This window comes from Oncorhynchus nerka, linkage group LG3 (genome assembly GCF_034236695.1).
Source record: "Oncorhynchus nerka isolate Pitt River linkage group LG3, Oner_Uvic_2.0, whole genome shotgun sequence".
NCBI classification, from domain to species: Eukaryota; Metazoa; Chordata; class Actinopteri; order Salmoniformes; family Salmonidae; genus Oncorhynchus; species Oncorhynchus nerka.
The window spans coordinates 27,339,650-27,358,171 of NC_088398.1; the positions used below are offsets into that span (position 1 = coordinate 27,339,650).

Below are 18,522 nucleotides of genomic sequence, written 5' to 3' on the forward strand. Positions count from 1 at the left end.
GAGGCCTAAGCAGCCCGCCACGTTTGAGAATTCATATATTTTCATAAACTTTTAACAATGTCAATGAGACACGTCTTCAATCTTTGGTCCACGCGACAGCGGGGCATTCAATCTTTCTTTAGCTTTTCGACAGAAAATTTGAATACGAGCACAGTGTTATTAATGTGATGGTTGTTACGGGGGGGGGGGGGGGGCTTCACGGAGGGGGTTTTATTAGTTTTGGAGACACTTGAAGCTGAGGAATAAGAGGGAACGGGAGGAAGCAGGGAGGGCGAACACAGAAAGCAACGCTCGGCTAGGTCAAACACCGGGACTTGTTTGGTCCTAGCACGTACAGTATGTTAAGATTCTAATTCGGCACGCCCAATTAACAACACTAACAAACCAAGGGGATTCATTCCTACAATTTCCTACCAGCTACAGTTTTCTATGTTAGACAGGTTAAGATTGTGGCTTGTATATTTGTTTTGTTTAGATTTTTGCGGGGGTCCTATACACAATCTTCATTGTTTCCCTGTATTTATAGTCAAAATGTTCCTCAACTTTTGCTCTACTGTAAATGTATCTGTTGAAGACAGGCACATTTGAGGCATACCTTCCTAAACTGAGGTTCAATCTTACATGGACAGTTTGTGGTTGACGTCAGTGTATTTGTTTATTGGTGTTAACTCTAACTAATCACACTATTAAAACCTAAAAAGCAAAGTAGAAGAAGCCTAGTTTTGCCCAAGAAAAAATGGCATCTATTTCTTCTGAAAAAAGACCCATAATGTATGAAGTGAAGTATAGATAGTGACTTATATGGATGATGTTTGGAGTGATATACTACATTTGGAACACTGATAAATACCATGACTATGAAATGCACTTCAAATTTCCCCGACTGACCTTGTCCTTGATGTTATGAAGACACTGCTTTTGCTAACATCAAATGATTTGCCAATAGTTCAATCGATCAATTTGTACATCTAAATTGAACACGTTACACAATCCATAACAATTGGGCAAGGTATAGATGTGTCCTAAATGGGACCCTATTCTCTATATAGCGCGCTACTTTTGACCAGAGCCTTATGGACCATTCCATGAAGGGAATCAGGTGCCATTTGGGATGTACCCCTTTGACACATCTTTGGTGTCATCGGAGGAGCCATAGAGGCGCCTGGGTAATAGACAGGAATTATTACGTGTCTGGTTACATGTAACTCTGGTGGCCATTTTATCTCCATCCACTGTGCTGTTGTAGATATCCACCTGTCAATAGTCACACCCAGGTCAAACACTATGCTGACGTTATTATTGTGTCTGTGTGTGTGTGCATACCAGTATCTATGTTTGTTGGTCTCCAAGTTCTCTCTCTCAGCCCTGTCCCCTTTCCCCTCTCTGTGTCAGTGCTGTCATCAGGATGGATTGAGCCAGTCCCAGTCCCCCCAGTGCAAACCAAACCACCGCGGACAGACAGAGTGGGCTAGTAACCCACTGGATAACAAGTAGATGCCCTCGGAGAGATGGGGGGGGTGAGGGGCCAGAGTTCCAGAGAGGTTCCTGTGGTCGTTTGTAACGGGTACACTCTCTCATAGCACCTGCCCAAACCAGGCTCCCCTGTGATGACTCAAACTGATGGTGTTAATAAGACCGGCTACCCCCCCCTTGGCTAGTAGTGGAACGCCCCAACAAAGGTAGAGCCCCACAAGATTCAATGCACACACACTCACGGACTCAAGCAGGCACACACATGCTCATAGGCATAAACACACACACAAACACGGACGGTCGGGCGAACACACACACATCTCTAGCAAGCCTACCTTTCAGACGAGGGGGCGGGGGAAGAGAGAAAGGGTCCTTTCCTATCTTTAAAAGAGATACAGAAATAATCATGGAAATGAAATGTGTTACGGTGAACATCTTTCTGCTGGAAGGAAAAGCAGGAACGATTATATATGTCTTCATGCATGTACAGATAATATGTCTCTTTTTTATTTGACAGATAAACATCAGTAATTGTTGGTTGACTCGTTTGCACCCCGTATGGAAACATGTAGGCCGTTTTCATTTTACCAACTGTTTATTTGGTGGTCTCTCCAGCTTTGTCATGCTTCTGCTCTTCCAACATTTAATATTTTCTTTCGGGCTACTGATCACCTCTGAGGGTTGTGTGACTAAACAGTGCTACTGTGTGACCAACACGAGGCGGATAGTAGTTTTTGTTTGCCTCTCTCTCTCTCTCTCTCTCTCTCTCTCTCTCTCTCTCTCTCTCTCTCTCTCTCTCTCTCATTCTCACTCTTTCTCTCATTACAAAATTAGCCAAACAAAGCCTGAGCACTACAAAGGAAAACACAATAACAGAGGCGCTCGTTATGTGGAAATAAGAGGACACTTAATTGGGAATTGGCGGAGTCGCAGTATTTATTCCTGTACTGTCAGCAGTCTCCAATCTCTCTTTCTCTCTCTCCAACTCTCCCACCTTTAAATCACTCTCTCATCTCTCTCTCCTCCCTCACCCCGTCTCTTCCTGTCTCTCTCCCTCTGTCTAACTCTCTTTCTCGCCCTCTCTCTCTATCCGTCCCGGCCCGAGGTAAACATATTTTGCAGGAAAGCTGACGGAGAGCTTGTTTTAACAAGGTCAGCGAGTCAAAGCCTGCCCTCGTCACGCCAGCCTGGCTGTGTGGTGGACCGTCTGTGGTCTCGCCGCAGACGACACTGTGGCATCTCCACGGACGATTTATCCTCTACACCTTCAATAATTAAATAATGCTTCCTCTCCTCTTCTCTACTCTTTCTGCCTACACATCTCCTCTCCTTCTCCGCTTCCTCTCCTCTTCTGCACGACTCCTCTTCCCCTCCTACTCGTCTCCTCACATCTCCTCTCCTTCTCCGCTTCTCCTCTTCCTCTCCTCTTCTGCTCTCCTCTCGTCTTCTGCACGACTCCTCTTCCCCTCCTACTCGTCTCCTCACATCTCCTCTCCTTCTCCGCTTCTCCTCTTCCTCTCCTCTTCTGCTCTCCTCTCGTCTTCTGCACGACTCCTCTTCCCCTCCTACTCGTCTCCTCACATCTCATCTCCTTCTCTCCGCTTCTCCTCTTCCTCTCCGGCTGTGAGTGTTTTTTGGAGAGCAGGCCTAAGTGCCACCAGGCCTCAGACTGACCCGCTTCCTCAAAGGCACGATGGACTGGCGCTGAGGACTGCAGGTTTTACGGGAGAACACATAGTCCGTCGTCCAACACTAGTGTGTGTGTGTGTTGTGTGTGTGTGTGTGTGTGGTTGACCTGAGTGATGGGTGGTGACCCCCTGCCTGGCGCCTGCACTCCTTTCTCCCACCTTACAGACTGCCATAGCCGTGTCATGTGGCTTGTATTATTATTCACCGTCGCCGTGTCCAAAGTTCTGAAACAGTGTTTCCTAATGAATGCGATCCAGGCGCTTTGATGAGACGTGTAACAAATGAAGGAACCGGTTTTGCATCTGTTCCGTCAAAGTTTTACTGCCGGTTACTAAGGTGAAGGCTGAAATGGGAGGGTTATCTCTGTCGGTGTTAATCGATTGGATTTGATTGAGTGTGATTTTGAACGTCCCTCATTTCTCTGAGTTGACGGGTTGTTTCCTTCCCTGTGGTAAACATTGTAATCAGCGTGGATTTCCCACTCGGTCTCTGCCATGCTAGGACCCAGGTTAAGTGCAGTTGCAGGCTATTATACATCATTAGGGTAAGTAAGACTCAGCCACGGGGGGAAGAGAAATGGAGGCCTCGGATGGTTCATTCCTCATCGGCTGCATGGAGCTGAGGGAGGGTCGGGGAGGCAGGAATAAGGCCCGATATCTACACGCTCGCACGATCGGACACTCACACGCAAGCAAATATGTGTACGCATGCACACACACAGCCACATAGTCACAAATCACTGTGCCAAAAAGACACTTTACAGGGGTTAAAATACCACACCAGCCAGCCAGCTAGTCGACAACACTACTCTACGTGGGAAGACAGAGTTGAAACTGGGACTTCTGGGATTTCTTTGTCTGTGTCTTTTTAGAATTAGTCCCATATCAGAGCAGCAACCTCCAGTTGGGCTTGTAAAGTGTGGACTAGATTTGGGAACCTTCACTCGTCTTGCAGAGGAGAAAGCAAAGTGAGAAGTGCTAGATAAAGGTGAGCAGGAGAAATAGTCATTGTTCTCATTACGGAGGAACAACAAAAACATCCGTAGAGAAACCGAGGAGAGAGCAGTGTTGAAAGACACTGTAGTTACTGCAACGAAGGCCACTTCCTCCCTCCGCCCGGAATGAAAACCTCAGGCCGGACGGCGCAGTGGAACCGGTCACATTTCAATGCTAATTTCGAGAAAGGACAGTTCGATGAATAGATCTGCTCTTCTCTCTGAAGAAAGGAATTGGTCGCATTAGAGATTGGAGTTTTAAATGCAATTTAAAGAAGAAGAAAAAACACAAAAAAGAGGAGATATTACCAGAAAGGGCATTACCAGGAGAGCATATTTTTCTACAGGCAATTACAAGGTCAATGCACCCTCAACATCCTCCTTTAAAGGTCCCCTATGTATGTTCTGGAATTGTGTTCTTGTATTCATCTTCTTTAATTGGCTCTGTAGTGGCTGCGCAGACACGCGCACGCACACACACACACACATATACATTTAATGTGCACACACACACACACATATACATTTAATGTGCACACACACACACACACATATACATTTAATGTGCACACACACACACACATATACATTTAATGTGCACACACACACACACACATATACATTTAATGTGCACACACACACACGTATACATTTAATGTGCACACACACACACACGTATACATTTAATGTGCACACACACACACATATACATTTAATGTGCACACACACACACACATATACATTTAATGTGCACACACACACACATATACATTTAATGTGCACACACACACACACATACATTTAATGTGCACACACACACACACATACATTTAATGTGCACACACACACACACACACACACACACACATATACATTTAATGTACACACACACACACACATATACATTTAATGTGCACACACACACACACATATACATTTAATGTGCACACACACACACACATATACATTTAATGTGCACACACACACACACATATACATTTAATGTGCACACACACACACACACATATACATTTAATGTGCACACACACACACGTATACATTTAATGTGCACACACACACACACGTATACATTTAATGTGCACACACACACACATATACATTTAATGTGCACACACACACACACATATACATTTAATGTGCACACACACACACATATACATTTAATGTGCACACACACACACACATACATTTAATGTGCACACACACACACACATACATTTAATGTGCACACACACACACACACACACACACACACACATATACATTTAATGTACACACACACACACACATATACATTTAATGTGCACACACACACACACATATACATTTAATGTGCACACATACACACACACATATACATTTAATGTGCACACACACACACACATATACATTTAATGTGCACACACACACACACATATACATTTAATGTGCACACATACACACACACATATACATTTAATGTGCACACACACACACACATATACATTTAATGTGCACACACACATATACATTTAATGTGCATACACACATATACACAGACCCTGCACACACATAGAGATCCAGTAGCTGGGGGAGCAGGGGGAGAGAAGAGCTGGTCTGGTTTGTCTCTCTGGGCTGGGTGACAGCTGTGTGTGAAGTCCTTTGAATCTGCCCACACTGTCATCTGTTCATATGAGATCTACACACACACACAGGCAAATACATGTTAAGCTGTTAAAGTGGTTTTGTGAAGCATTCCTTCATTATTGACTGGAGTCCATATCCAAAACCTGCAGTACCTTGAAAAGAGAGAGAGAGAGAGAGAGAGAGAGAGAGAGAGAGAGAGAGAGAGAGAGAGAGAGAGAGAGAGAGAGAGAGAGAGAGAGAGAGAGAGAGAGAGAGAGAGAGATGGTTTACATTACACCGGAGATCGTCTTTGGCATGCGTCAGCCGCCGAGAGGCATCAATCACTCCATCTGTGTAAAATCACAAGCTGACTCCGATATTGCTAAATATTTATACTGTCAGATACACACAGGCAGTGCAGCTGAATGAGGGGCATTCATTAGGTCTGTCAGCCTGCAGATGGAGATTAGAGGGAAACCTCCCACCATGGTTGCCTCGCACCGTCTCCCCAGCGCTATATTTAGCCCCTTCACCACGATAAATATCTCCGCAATGCCTCTGTTGGGTAAATACGACCAGGGATGATCTGGAGGTAACGTAAATAGAACGTTGTGTCGTCGAGAGGTGACAACAGGGATGTAAACGCAGTAGGTTTGGTCAGGCCTGTTGCCTCGACTTTGCTAGGCCTTGCACTACCAAATGTTTCTTTCTTTCTGTCTGTCTTTCTCTTTATTTATTTTCTCTCTCTTTCTTTCGCTCCTCTCTTTCTCTTCGTCTATCTTCTTCGGTTTAGACATGACGCAAGCGGCTCATATCTTTGATTACTCACAGAGGGCTGACTATTTCATCTGTCTGTCTATCAGAGTTTTAGATTATATTAGCCTCCACACTCAATCTGCTTCTATTTCATAACGAATCATTGAGTCGTGGGGGAGTGTGAGGGATAGAGAAGGGACACAGGGATAGAGGGAGGAATGGCGAGAGGTCGGAGAAAGGGAAAGGCGTGTAATTATCTTCAGAACGTAGCCATCACCAGTAAATCCGTGGAGCCATCTGACATGGCTAATTAAGGAAGCAATCAAAGGTCAATCACCCGATAGTTGGATAGGGCTAGGTAGAGAGAGCGAGAGAGAGGTGTAATGGGGAGAGTGGAGGAGTGACTGAAGCAGTCTGTTCTTGTTGGGCTCTTTGTGATGAGTCCATGTGTCAGTCCTCTGAGCGGAGGCTCCTGCAGGCCTAACTAACCCCAGCTCCTTTATCAAGCTTCGATCTGACGCTCACTAGGACAGATATTGTAAGTCAGTGTGCTATGCCCCAGTGGAAGCCTGTATGTGTGTGCATGTTCGTGTACAGTTGAAGTCGGAAGTTTACATGTTGGAGTCATTAAAGGCACAGTCAACTTAGTGTATGTAAACTTCTGACCCACTGGAATTGTGATACAGTGAATTTAAGTGAAATAATCTGTCTGTAAACAATTGTTGGAAAAATTACTTGTGTCATGCACAAAGTAGATGTCCTACCCGATTTGCCAAAACTATAGTTTGTTGACAAGAAATTTGTGGAGTGGTTGAAAAACGAGTTTTAAACAGCTTGGAAAATTACAGAAAATGATGTCATGGCTTTAGAAGCTTCTGATAGGCTAATTGACATCATTTGAGTAAATTGGAGGTGTACCTGTGGATGTATTTCAAGGCCTACCTTCAAACTCAGCGCCTCTTTGCTTGACATCTTGGGAAAATCAAAAGAAATCAGCCAAGACCTCAGAAAACAATTGAAGACCTCCACAAGTCTGGTTCATCCTTGGGAGCAATTTCCAAATGCCTGAAGGTACCACGTTCATCTGTACAAACAATAGTATGCAAGTATAAACACCATGGGACCACGCAGCCGGCATACCGCTTGGGAAGGAGATGCATTCTGTCTCCTAGATGAGCGTACTTTGGTGCGACAAGTGCAAATCAATCCCAGAAGAAGCCACTGCTCCAAAACCGCCATAAAAAAAGCCAGACTACAGTTTGCAACTACACATGGGGACAAAGATCGTACTTTTTTGAGAAATATCCTCTGATCTGATGAAACAAAAATAGAACTGTTTGCCCATAATGACCATAGTTATTTTTGGAGGAAAAAGGGGAAGCTTGCAAGCCGAAGAACACCATCCCAAATGTGAAGCACGGGGGTGGAAGTATCATGTTGTGGGGGTACTTTGCTGCAGGAGGGACTGGTGCACTTCACAAAATAGATGGTATCATGAGGATGGAAAATGATGTGGATATATTGAAACAACAATCTCAAGACATCAATCAGGAAGTTAAAGCTTGGTCACAAATGGGTCTTCCAAATGGACAATGACCCCAAGTATACTTCCAAAGTTGTGGAAAAATGGCTTAAGGACAACAAAGTCAAGGTATTGGAGTGGCCATCACAAGGTCCTGACCTCAAGCCTGACTCAGTTACACCAGCTCTGTCAGGAGGAATGGGCCAAAATTTACCCAACTTATTGTGGGAAGCTTGTGGAAGACTACCCGAAACGTTTGAGCCAAGTTAAACAATTTAAAGGCAATGCTACCAAATACTAATTGAGTGTATGTAAACTTCTGACCCACTGGGAATGTGATGAAAGACATAAAAGCTGAAATAAATCACTCTCTCTACTATTATTCTGACATTTCACATTCTTAAAATAAAGTGGTGATCCTAACTGATCTAAGACAATAAATATTTACTAGGATTAAATGTCAGGAATTGTGAAAAACAGAGTTTAAATGTATTTGGCTAAGGTGTATGTAAACTTCTGACTTCAACTGTATGTGTGCTTTCTCAGCGGTGCTCTGTAAGAGAACCCATGATGACTTATAGGGTACATGTATAATGTAACGGCAACTCAGCTAGAAAGCAGCTTGGACCTTGGTGGTAATTCACCCAATAGTCAGTGCTCTGTGAAATGTGTGTGTGTATCTGTGTGTCTGGGATTCCTCTGAATGAATTGTCCAGTTCTCGCCCATTTCCTAGGTGGTCAGATACGGAAGGTGAATGAGACAAAGGGTCGGACACTTCCCCACAAAAAAACTCACCTTTATTAAGGGTTACCCCCTCTCCTCCACCCTCCCTCCACATTCTTCCCACCCTCCGTCTCCTGGTGGCAGAGGGGTGGGTGACCAGGGGGTCAGCCAGTCTTGGCCAGGGGAGAGTCAGCAGAAAAGGAGCTGAGTTCAGGGAGGAGAGAGGAGGAGAGTGACCTGGCTGTATGCACTGTGAGTGACAAACACTGAACCAAAACCTGGTCGTATGCCTTCTGCCTTTGACTGTCAGCCCTATGCCCTATATATACTGTACATCCTTAAAGGCCCACTCTGTGATTTTTATGATTATTTAAATGAATGATTAAAACCCGTCGATTCTTGGAGAATGTAACTGATGTGCCTCTCTTGAGCTACTTGTTGAATATACGGTTGACCTAGAAATATCAGTGTGCCCATGTATGGCTGTTTGTCCTTGGGGTGTGTACTGCGCTGTGTGTCTCCATCCTTCTCTCTCTCCTCCTTATCCTTCTCTCATCTTTCTCTCCACCTCATCCCCCTAGTGTCAATCTCGTCCTGGTGTAATTGCTTGTTTTTTGGTCACCAGGCCAGTTCCTCCTCTCGCTCCCTGGCGTTGATTCATAGAGCTTTGTAAAGGTGACAGTGGTCCCTCTCAGTCGCTTTCAGCTGGAACAAAGCAGGTGACAGAAACACATCCCTAGACGGCTGACCTGATGGTCCCCACTGTCCCCACCCCATCTCTCCTAGTCCAGGGACTTGAGGGACACAGGAGGAGTAGTAGTGGGTCTTCATTCAAGCATGTCGTCTGTACCATGTAGTGAGGGGGGGGGGGACTTCCTTTTTCTAGCCCTCCCCCATGTCCCCCAGCCCTGCCCCCACAGCCCATCCGTCGTGACCTGGATACATGCTCTCTCTGACACTTGAACTACTTAGCTGTGTCACCTTCAAAAGCCCCGACAGCGCCACCGACACCCATCCTGCTTGCGCGTCAGCTGGAAAACGGCCTTACAAATCAAACACCCACAGTTTCATATCTCGGATTTTACGGAATCGGCGCGTAAGAGGATGGTAAAGGATTCTGTTTGAAAGTAATTGATCTTGAAGCCCATGTGTTTGTCACGGTGTTGTCATTGTGCCGTCATGTTTGATTCAGTATAATTGACTGGGCTTATGCTTTATGTCCAATCCAGGTTCGACTGTCCACTGTGTCCAGGTTGATTCGTGTTCAGTGTTAAAGCAGTTCAGACAACGTTAAGGTTGACTTGTGTAATTGATTGATGGGGGCTGCATGTCGGTGTTAAGGTTACTTCCTCTAACTGCTGGTAAGTGGCGTCTGACGGCTTCCCAGGCGACGACCCTCTCCTCCCTGAAGTAATGCCACTTAGAACCCCCCCCTCCTCTACCCAACACCGCAGGCTGTGCTGACTGGGGGCATTGATCCACTGATCAATATATAGCTGCATCTGTAGTGTACACACTGAAGACTCCAAGCTGTTGACTGTATGGTAATAGGGTAGGCTAATGGCATCCGCATGCTTCCCACATGAAACAGTTCGGAACAGTTTGGGCATATATTATGACGAAAAAAAGATGAACGTTATTGATTGTTTTGGACTTTTTTTTTCAGCTGTTCGGGCACACCATTTTTTTCCTCGACGCAAGCTGAAGTTCGGTGATTGGTCGGCTTTAGAAATTCTTCACTGGTGCCTGTTGTCATTCGACAAGAGACGACTCGTCCTCATGCACATTCACTTGAGGAATACTGCACCAAGCAGTACCTAGTTAGACGTAAAATCGCCTGACTAAGATCTCTTCGGCAAAACATTTCAAAAATGAATGACAGATTTCTTGAATGGTCTTCGATTCATTCGGACTATTTTGAGGAAGTGTATACCGCCTACGGCATCTCAAAATGGACAAACCGAACTACGTTCTCGTTTGCCACGGTCTTTAAGTATGCGAGCACACTGTATGTGTATGTGTGTCTGTCTGACTGACTGTCGTTTTGTCCGTCTTGCATTCTCCTGTGCTGCTGACACCATAATTCTCTTATCCTTTATTTTCTCCCCATTCGACCTCTGTTGTGGCTTTTCCCTCCTTCTCTGTAGGGAGGCCAACTCTCGTCTGGAGAAATGACATCAGAGCCTCCCTTCCATCGCTCCGCTTCTTTCTTCTTTATCTTTTTCTCGCCGGAGCCTCCATCTTGTTTGAAATGACTGCAAATAATGTGGTCTGTCCTCACGACTCGCTGTTAAAGGATTCGGTCACTCAGAACACTCAAAACACATATTAAAACACGCATCAGCCTCTCGCCGGGCCCCAATCACGCTGTTCAAATGTTGTTCTTCCACCGGGAGCAAGTGAAGAGATGGGATGTGCAACATTAACTTGATTCGCACCGGGCCACGACTGAGCGACACCCCATAAACCTCAGCGGGCAGGCAGGCTGCTGCCTAGGCCCAGCAGACAGCACCCCACAGATAATGTGACACACGCTAGCGATGCCTCCTATAGCCCGCCACACACATAAGCGCACACACACACACACACACACTCGCGTACACATACACACTCGTTTTATGGTAATGTGTAAAAACATCACAGCAGCGAGTTATTGTCCCCTCCTGTCGGCCTCTCGGCTCTCAGCAGTTCAGCGTCGGCATAATCCGTTAGCAGTGGCCAGTGGGTCTCTGTAAACAGGCAACCTCTGCTGTCCTAAATGTCAGCCGCCCATACAGAGGGACTGGCGCGCCCTTGCCTTTGCAGCACTTGTTCTATAGACTGTCCACAGTGTTTCCTACTGAAGTATTTATGACTATGGGTTTTAAATGTGTTAACTCTGAATTGTGGAGATTTGCTATTTGCTATGTTTCCTATTGTGTCATCATACTAATTTCCCATGAAATCATTGGCGGGGGGTTGTGTGAAGATGGGGGCTATTTTGTAAAAGGTATATCAGTGGAGGATGGAGATGGACTGCTCTTTGGCAGAGGGTGATGGGAGTAGTGATTATGAAGAACTCACCACTGGTTTGTTGACACACAGACCTACTAGCATTGGTTACACTAGTCACTGGGATACACAATGTCCTCGATCTTTATTAGGTGTAGTTGACGATGCTGTAGCTACAGTATGTTCACTGTGCATTAGTACACTGGTCATCATAGGTCCATTTGTAGCTTTGCCATCAAATAGTCAACCTGCCTGGTAAAATAATAGTTAAATCAAATAAAAACCGAAATGACGGTGAGAAAAAAATGATTGAGGAGTTTATTGTTGCGTGTGAAAAGCAAATCTGGGTCAGATTCTTTCAAATACCTTGTTTTCTGATTTACATTTAACCCGGTACAATGGAACCAAGCACACCTGCCTAGAAAATATTTGACCCAGGTTTGGTGTGTGTGTGTGTGCGTGTGCGTGTTTGTGTGTGTATGTGAGCGAGTGTCACCTGTTCCTCTCCAAATCCTTTTCTCTGGATAGATTATGCATGTCTGAATCCTCTGAGCTGCTCTCAGCCTTAAACAATGCCATTTCTAACACCATTCCCATCTCCTTGGCAACTCCATAGCAACCTGTGGTCTGCCACAGGGCATGGTGTGGATCAATTAGCACCGTCTGACGTCTCACCACTTCTTGTCACCCATTTGAATACCTTGATATTTTTTTTTGAAATGAAAAATGAATTTGTGTGTCCATTTAAAAAACAAAATATGCACACTAAGATTATTTTTCATATCAAGTTAACGGAGTATTTCTATATAGATATATAGATCTTTTTTTATGTTAGGCTCTGTTATTGTGTCAGCTTTGCCAGTGCCCTGTAGAACTTGATTTAAAAAGGAATAAAGACAAAATAGAGAGACAGCATGTCCCTGGCCAATAGAATGAATGGACATTAAAAAGAAAGGAGGACCGAGGCATATAAATGCCTTTATTTGTATGGCATGTTCAATGGAACAAACATGTCTAAATCTGACGTGTTTTGGCTGCATGGCTGTCAGGGAGTACAAAGACATGATAGTACAATGTTTTCTTTGAACAAAGCATTTTCCCAACAACCCTGATTGAAGACACGAGGGCGGGGTTACAGAATATCCAATAGTCATTGGACAACAACTAGTATCTTTTTTTCCCACAAGAATGAATGGTCATTGGTGCTATAAGTATAGTCCTAATAACTCAAAATGTCTACTAACGTCATACAGCTTTGCCATTAACGCTGCTCCATAATCTGTGTTTTTCCCAGGTATCGTGTCCAAGTCGTTCGAGTGTCGTCTAAAGGGCCAGGGAGCCACGTTCGTGGAGGTTGACACTGCGTTTGATGGGGCCTTCCCGGTGCGAAGGGTGGGCTCCATGGAGGGGCTGGAGGGCCAGGAGGGTGTCCAGCAGGTGATCATCATCCAGGGTTACGGCAGTGGGGAGATGGCCTTCGACCAGGCCCTGGAAGAGTCAGCCGCTGCCACCCTGCGAGACCTGGCCATGGCGGGCCAGGTGGCCGAGGTGCTCCACATCACCGAGGACGGCCAGGTCATCTCCTCGGGGAGGGAGGTGTCTGCAGGCGGGGCCCATCACCTGGCCGGAGGCACCACCCGGTACGTCCTGCTGGAGTCCGGCGGGTCTGCAGCCGGAGGTCACGGGGGTCACGGGGGAGGGGCGACGCACCACCACATGGTGTCGGAGTCATCCACGGCTCTGGATGCCCTCCTCAGTGCCGTCAGCGAGATGGGCCAGCAGGAAGAGGACAGCCAAGAGGTCATGACCCAGGAAGTTGTGTCAGAGGTGGTGGAGGAAGAGGAGGAGGTGGAGGTGAAGACGGAGGAGGAGGTGTGGGAGGAGCAGCAGGTGCAGGAGGAGCAGGTGGTCCAGGAGGTTCTGCAGTTTGCAGCCAGCCATCTGATGAAGGAGGGGCTGACGCAGGTGATCGTCAACGATGAGGGGACTCACTACATCGTGACGGAGCTGGATGACAACACCCTCCAGGTGGAGGGGACCATGTACACCCAGCACCAGGGAGGGGAGGAGGGCCAGGCTGGGGAGAGGATGGTCTACTACCTGGATGGAACGCCACACAATGTGGTTCTGGAGAAGGTGGAGGTGGACTAGTCGGTGACTGTGGCGAGAATCTCATCTGGATTTCCTTGATTCCTCGAGTCCTCTCCTCAACTCCTTCTCAAAACCCGTTGGATAAGAAGTTGTAGAGGAGTGACCTCTGTCTGACCTTTTCATCCATTGGGTTGGAGAAGGAGGCGAGGGGACAGAATGCAGTTGAGACTTTCCCTGTGTGAAGACCAAATGTCCAGCTTAAAGCCCCTAAGAGTCTTCCTCTTTGTCTCTTTCATTGAAAATGTCATGTATTTTGTTTTTTACATAGCTTTATCTCCGTTTTGCAACGATCAACTCAGGATAACATTGACATCTATAGTGTTCTAGTGAGGTGCGAAGTCTTTGGCGCTAACATTATTTAACATTTGCATCATTTTATGGCCAACGCCAGAATTACCACTTGTTTTTGGAGTTATGACTGGAAATACATAGGCTATTTTCAGTTGCAAAAAGAATACTTTTAAGATTACATAACGGGAAATGTTCCCGTTATCTAGAAAGACGTACAATCTTTAAGTTGCGTGGTTTGGTTTTGCTGAAAGTTGGAGAATAATAGCAGCTTTATTTTTCAGTTTGATATGGTTTTACTAAAAGGACATTTCCAACCAAAAACTATATTTTGCTATTTGTTTAATCAGCCCATTGTTGGTTTTGCATGTCAGCAATCCATTTTCAACATATATCATTTTCAAAACACAGAAATACCGCTGGTATGAGGCAAAAGGCAGCATCATCTTGCATCATACCAGCTGTATTTATGTGTTTTGAAAGTTATATATCTTGAAAACTTGTTTGCTGACATGCAAAACATTTCTGTACTATATCAACAATGGACTAATGAAACAAATACCAAAATATTGTTTTTTGGGTGGAGTTTTCCTTTAAGTAGTGAATTAGTTTGCAATTGTAAGTTAAATAATTATTTTTTGTTTGTTTATTTAAAAAGGTACATTAATAGGTCTGTTTTGATAACAGACGCCTTGCTTTCATACCTTGCTGAATCTAGGACCAATAGGATTTTGGACATCGAAAATATCCAGTCCACTGATTGGCTTTGTTTTCAGCAATTCCTAAATATGGTCAGAACGTTGATTGGTCTGAATCCAGGGGCAGTCCACCTGTTTTTCAGGATGTTCTCAAAATGTCACGGTGCTGACATTGTTTTGCATCATAATTAAGTTCTCTCATAGTGAGTGTCCTTTGACCGTCAAAATAGGACAAATGAATTGGATCGCCACAGAAACATGCGTTTGACAGAATAGCTTGGTGATGACACAACATTTAGTGAGTTTCTGATAATCATAATTCAATTAAAGTTGCTAAATATTTTTCTCCATTGGTTTTACTGCTCTCAGTTATTGTAAATATATGTTTCTGTAAATGAAATTGCAATGAGACTTGCGTTTGACTAATGACAATAAAGCTCAGTCTTCATTTTTGGAGGGTTGCTAGTTCAACTCAAGTTTTCTATGACAGTGTTACAATCTCCTATTCACATCAACCACATGAACTTACATGCATCAACTGACATAGGAGCTTTGACCAAGTGTGTTTCCAATCACCATCATCATGATCATCACCATTGTCATTATCACCGTCATTACCGTCATCATGATCAGCATCGTCCTAATCATACATCCGCCTCTCCCTCAGCCAGCCCCCTATTCTCTCCCTCCATTGTGTTGAACACACACATTCTTTCTCCCTACAGTATTCAAGAGCTGGAAGAGGGAATCAATATTCACTTAGGGCCGTAGTACAGCCTAGGCTCTGATTGAGTGAGTGGGAGCCAAGAATGACGGCTATGAACACAATGACGAAGACTGGCTTTCACATAGGGGCCACCAGGAGATCATCTGTTTAATGTAACACAGCCAGGTGTGTGTGTGTGTGTATGTGTGTCAGCGAGAAAGAGAGAGAGTTGTGGGCTGAGAGGATTACAGCTGGATTGAGTGAGCGAGGTGAGCAGAAGAGCAGCAGCAGAGACCCCCCCCCCCCCCCTCATAACCACTGTCGGAAGGTCAGCCTGTAATTTCACATGGCCTACTGTATGTCTCTCTGCTACACAGAACTATAGCAGCCCTGCCTCAGCTAAAACCTGCAATCCTAGCTGTCTCCTTTCACGCTTTCTCCTCCCAGTTAACACACAGTTAACACAATTATACGACGTGAATCATCATGGTGTGTGGGTTTTTATGTGTGTATCGCTGTGCGCGTGTGTGTACGTGTACTATGCTTGTGTATGTGCATGCGCGCGGCGTGTGTCTCACTCTCTCCACCCTGTGCGGCTTCCTAATCAGAGACGGGTGGCTCATTATTAGCTACAGCAGGCCGTGCGTGTGACATGGAAGAGGGAGAAATTAGCAGCTGTCACCGAGTGATGAGTTCATTTCCTGACAGGCCCTGTTCGCCTGAGTCCGTTGGAGACGACGGGCAGACGGCTGATGGAAACCTGCCGCTGCAGCTTAATTGGCGAGCCGGAAAAGGGCAGAGGGCCGGTGGAGGGCAAGGGGGGGGTGGAAGGGCGGCTATCCTCCCTCTCCTTCCATCACTCTGTGGGGGCAGACGGGAGAGCGAGAGGAGAAGGACAGGGGGTTAGGATCTCTCTGAGTATGATAAATATGGCAATTCTGTTGAGTTCACCGTCTATAAGGAAACATATCAGCCCGTGGATCATTTTCTTAATGTCTCTGCTATTCGTTTTGCCGCCCCTTTGGCAGTATTAACATTCTCGCTGATGCTGATACACTGGTTGTGTGTTGTGTCCTGGGGACAGCATGCAGGTACAATTCTATTAAAGGGACCTGTTTGTGTTGTGGTCTACTTTCTATGTTATGTGGTCTTGTTTCTGGAGCGTGAGGGCAGTTGAAGAGATGTACAGTCAATTCTATATTTTCTAGTCATTGTTTGTGTCAATGCTCTGACAGAACTGTAGTGTCTTGAGTATTTGAAAGCTGATATAATGCGGCAGCAACAAACCAGGAGTGGTTCATCTCTTTATGGAATGATTGGGCCTACCATCTCTCCCTCTCTCCCCCGTATCCCTGTCTTTGTTCACACTAATCCAGCGCTAGCACCCCCCCCCCCCCTCCTGCAATAGACTCACTGCCACACCTACCTCAGCGCCTGACAAACATTGACAGCCCCACTCCATTCCCGAGCCACTCATAGCAGGCGTCCCCCCCCACAGAACCTCCCCAAACACACACAGCGAAATGCACAAGCACACACGCACCCCTGAAAACACTTCAGGCCCACAGACATGCGGGCTCTCAACACTTCATTAAGAGAAGCAGTGATTGAAAAATGATCCGATTAGCTCACTATGAAGAGCGGGGTGACCGAAATAACTGTCATTTCAACCTTGAATGAGAAACAACTGTAAGTGCTTTTAATTAGACACACAACACAGAGGAATAGAGAGAGAGAGAGAGCATTTCCCCTCCTTCCCCAGCATGAGATGTTTAAAAAAGAAGAAGAAAACAGCTTTATGAAAACTTGGTTGAGGTAAAAGAGTGGCAAAACCTCCTTAAAAAAAAGGGTTTTCCATTTAGATTTACAATATTTAATATAGATCTCTAGAGAGAGAAAAATGTTTTACATCTCTCTGCTTAAATTATGTAATTTCACATTCTCAGTTTTAATTTGCTGCTGCTGCCATTTAGAGAGAAAGATACACATTTAAAGACATCATGCTGCCCCTGAAACAGAATACATTCACTGTCAGAGAGCGCTAACTCTGTATTCTCTTTCAAAAGCTATTGGGACATTGTTTCACCATATGAAGGATAGTTGAGGTTACTATTATTGTACTTTAAACTAACAAAAATTAATGGTTAGGACATTTCTCGTTCGTTCAAGGTTCTCTATGCATCCCTATTCCCTACACATTATAAGGCCCAAATAATTAAAAAGGGTTCAGTTGTGTGTGGTTCAGTTGGTAGATCGTAGGGCTTTCAACACTAGGATTATGGATTCGATTCCCAATTTGTCAAATATGTAATAATATAAATGGCTTTGGATAAAAACATCTCCTCAATGGTATATTTTTTTATTTTACCTTTATTTAACTAGGCAAGTCAGTTAAGAACAAATTCTTATTTTCAATGACGGCCTAGGAACAGTGGGTTAACTGCCTGTTCAGGGGCAGAACAACAGATTTGAACCTTGTCAGCTCTGGGATTTGAACTTGCAACCTTTCGGTTACTAGTCCAACGCTCTAACCACTGGGCTACCCTGCCTCCCCATATAATACATGTTTAGAGGGTACACTCAAAAACATAACTCCCCTCATATCTCCATTTATGTGGGACATTAGACGGGGGGGTGAGGAGAGGACATGAGACAGGGGGTGGGGAGAGGACATGAGACGGTGGGGAGAGAACATGAGACGGGGGGTGGGGAGAGGACATGAGACGGGGGTGCGGAGAGGACATGAGACGGGGGGTGGGGAGAGGACATGAGACGGGGGGTGGGGAGAGGACATGAGACGGGGGTGGGGAGAGGACATGAGACGGGGGGGGTGGGGAGAGGACATGAGACGGGGGGTGGGGAGAGGACATGAGACGGGGGGTGCGGAGAGGACATGAGACGGGG

At 45.4% G+C, this 18,522-nt stretch overlaps 1 protein-coding gene across 2 annotated transcripts in view; it reads left to right on the forward strand.

The window, feature by feature from the left end:
• Positions 1 to 15,383, forward strand: part of LOC115141333 (zinc finger protein 407-like) — a 205,315-nt gene extending 189,932 nt beyond the window's left edge. For both annotated transcript variants that reach the window (XM_065010852.1, XM_065010847.1), the window contains exon 9: positions 13,070 to 15,383. In XM_065010852.1, coding sequence (XP_064866924.1) covers positions 13,070 to 13,926 — 857 coding nt within the window. In that variant the 3' untranslated portion in view covers positions 13,927 to 15,383. The remainder of the gene's footprint in view (positions 1 to 13,069) is intronic.
• The last annotated feature ends 3,139 nt before the right edge of the window (positions 15,384 to 18,522 follow it).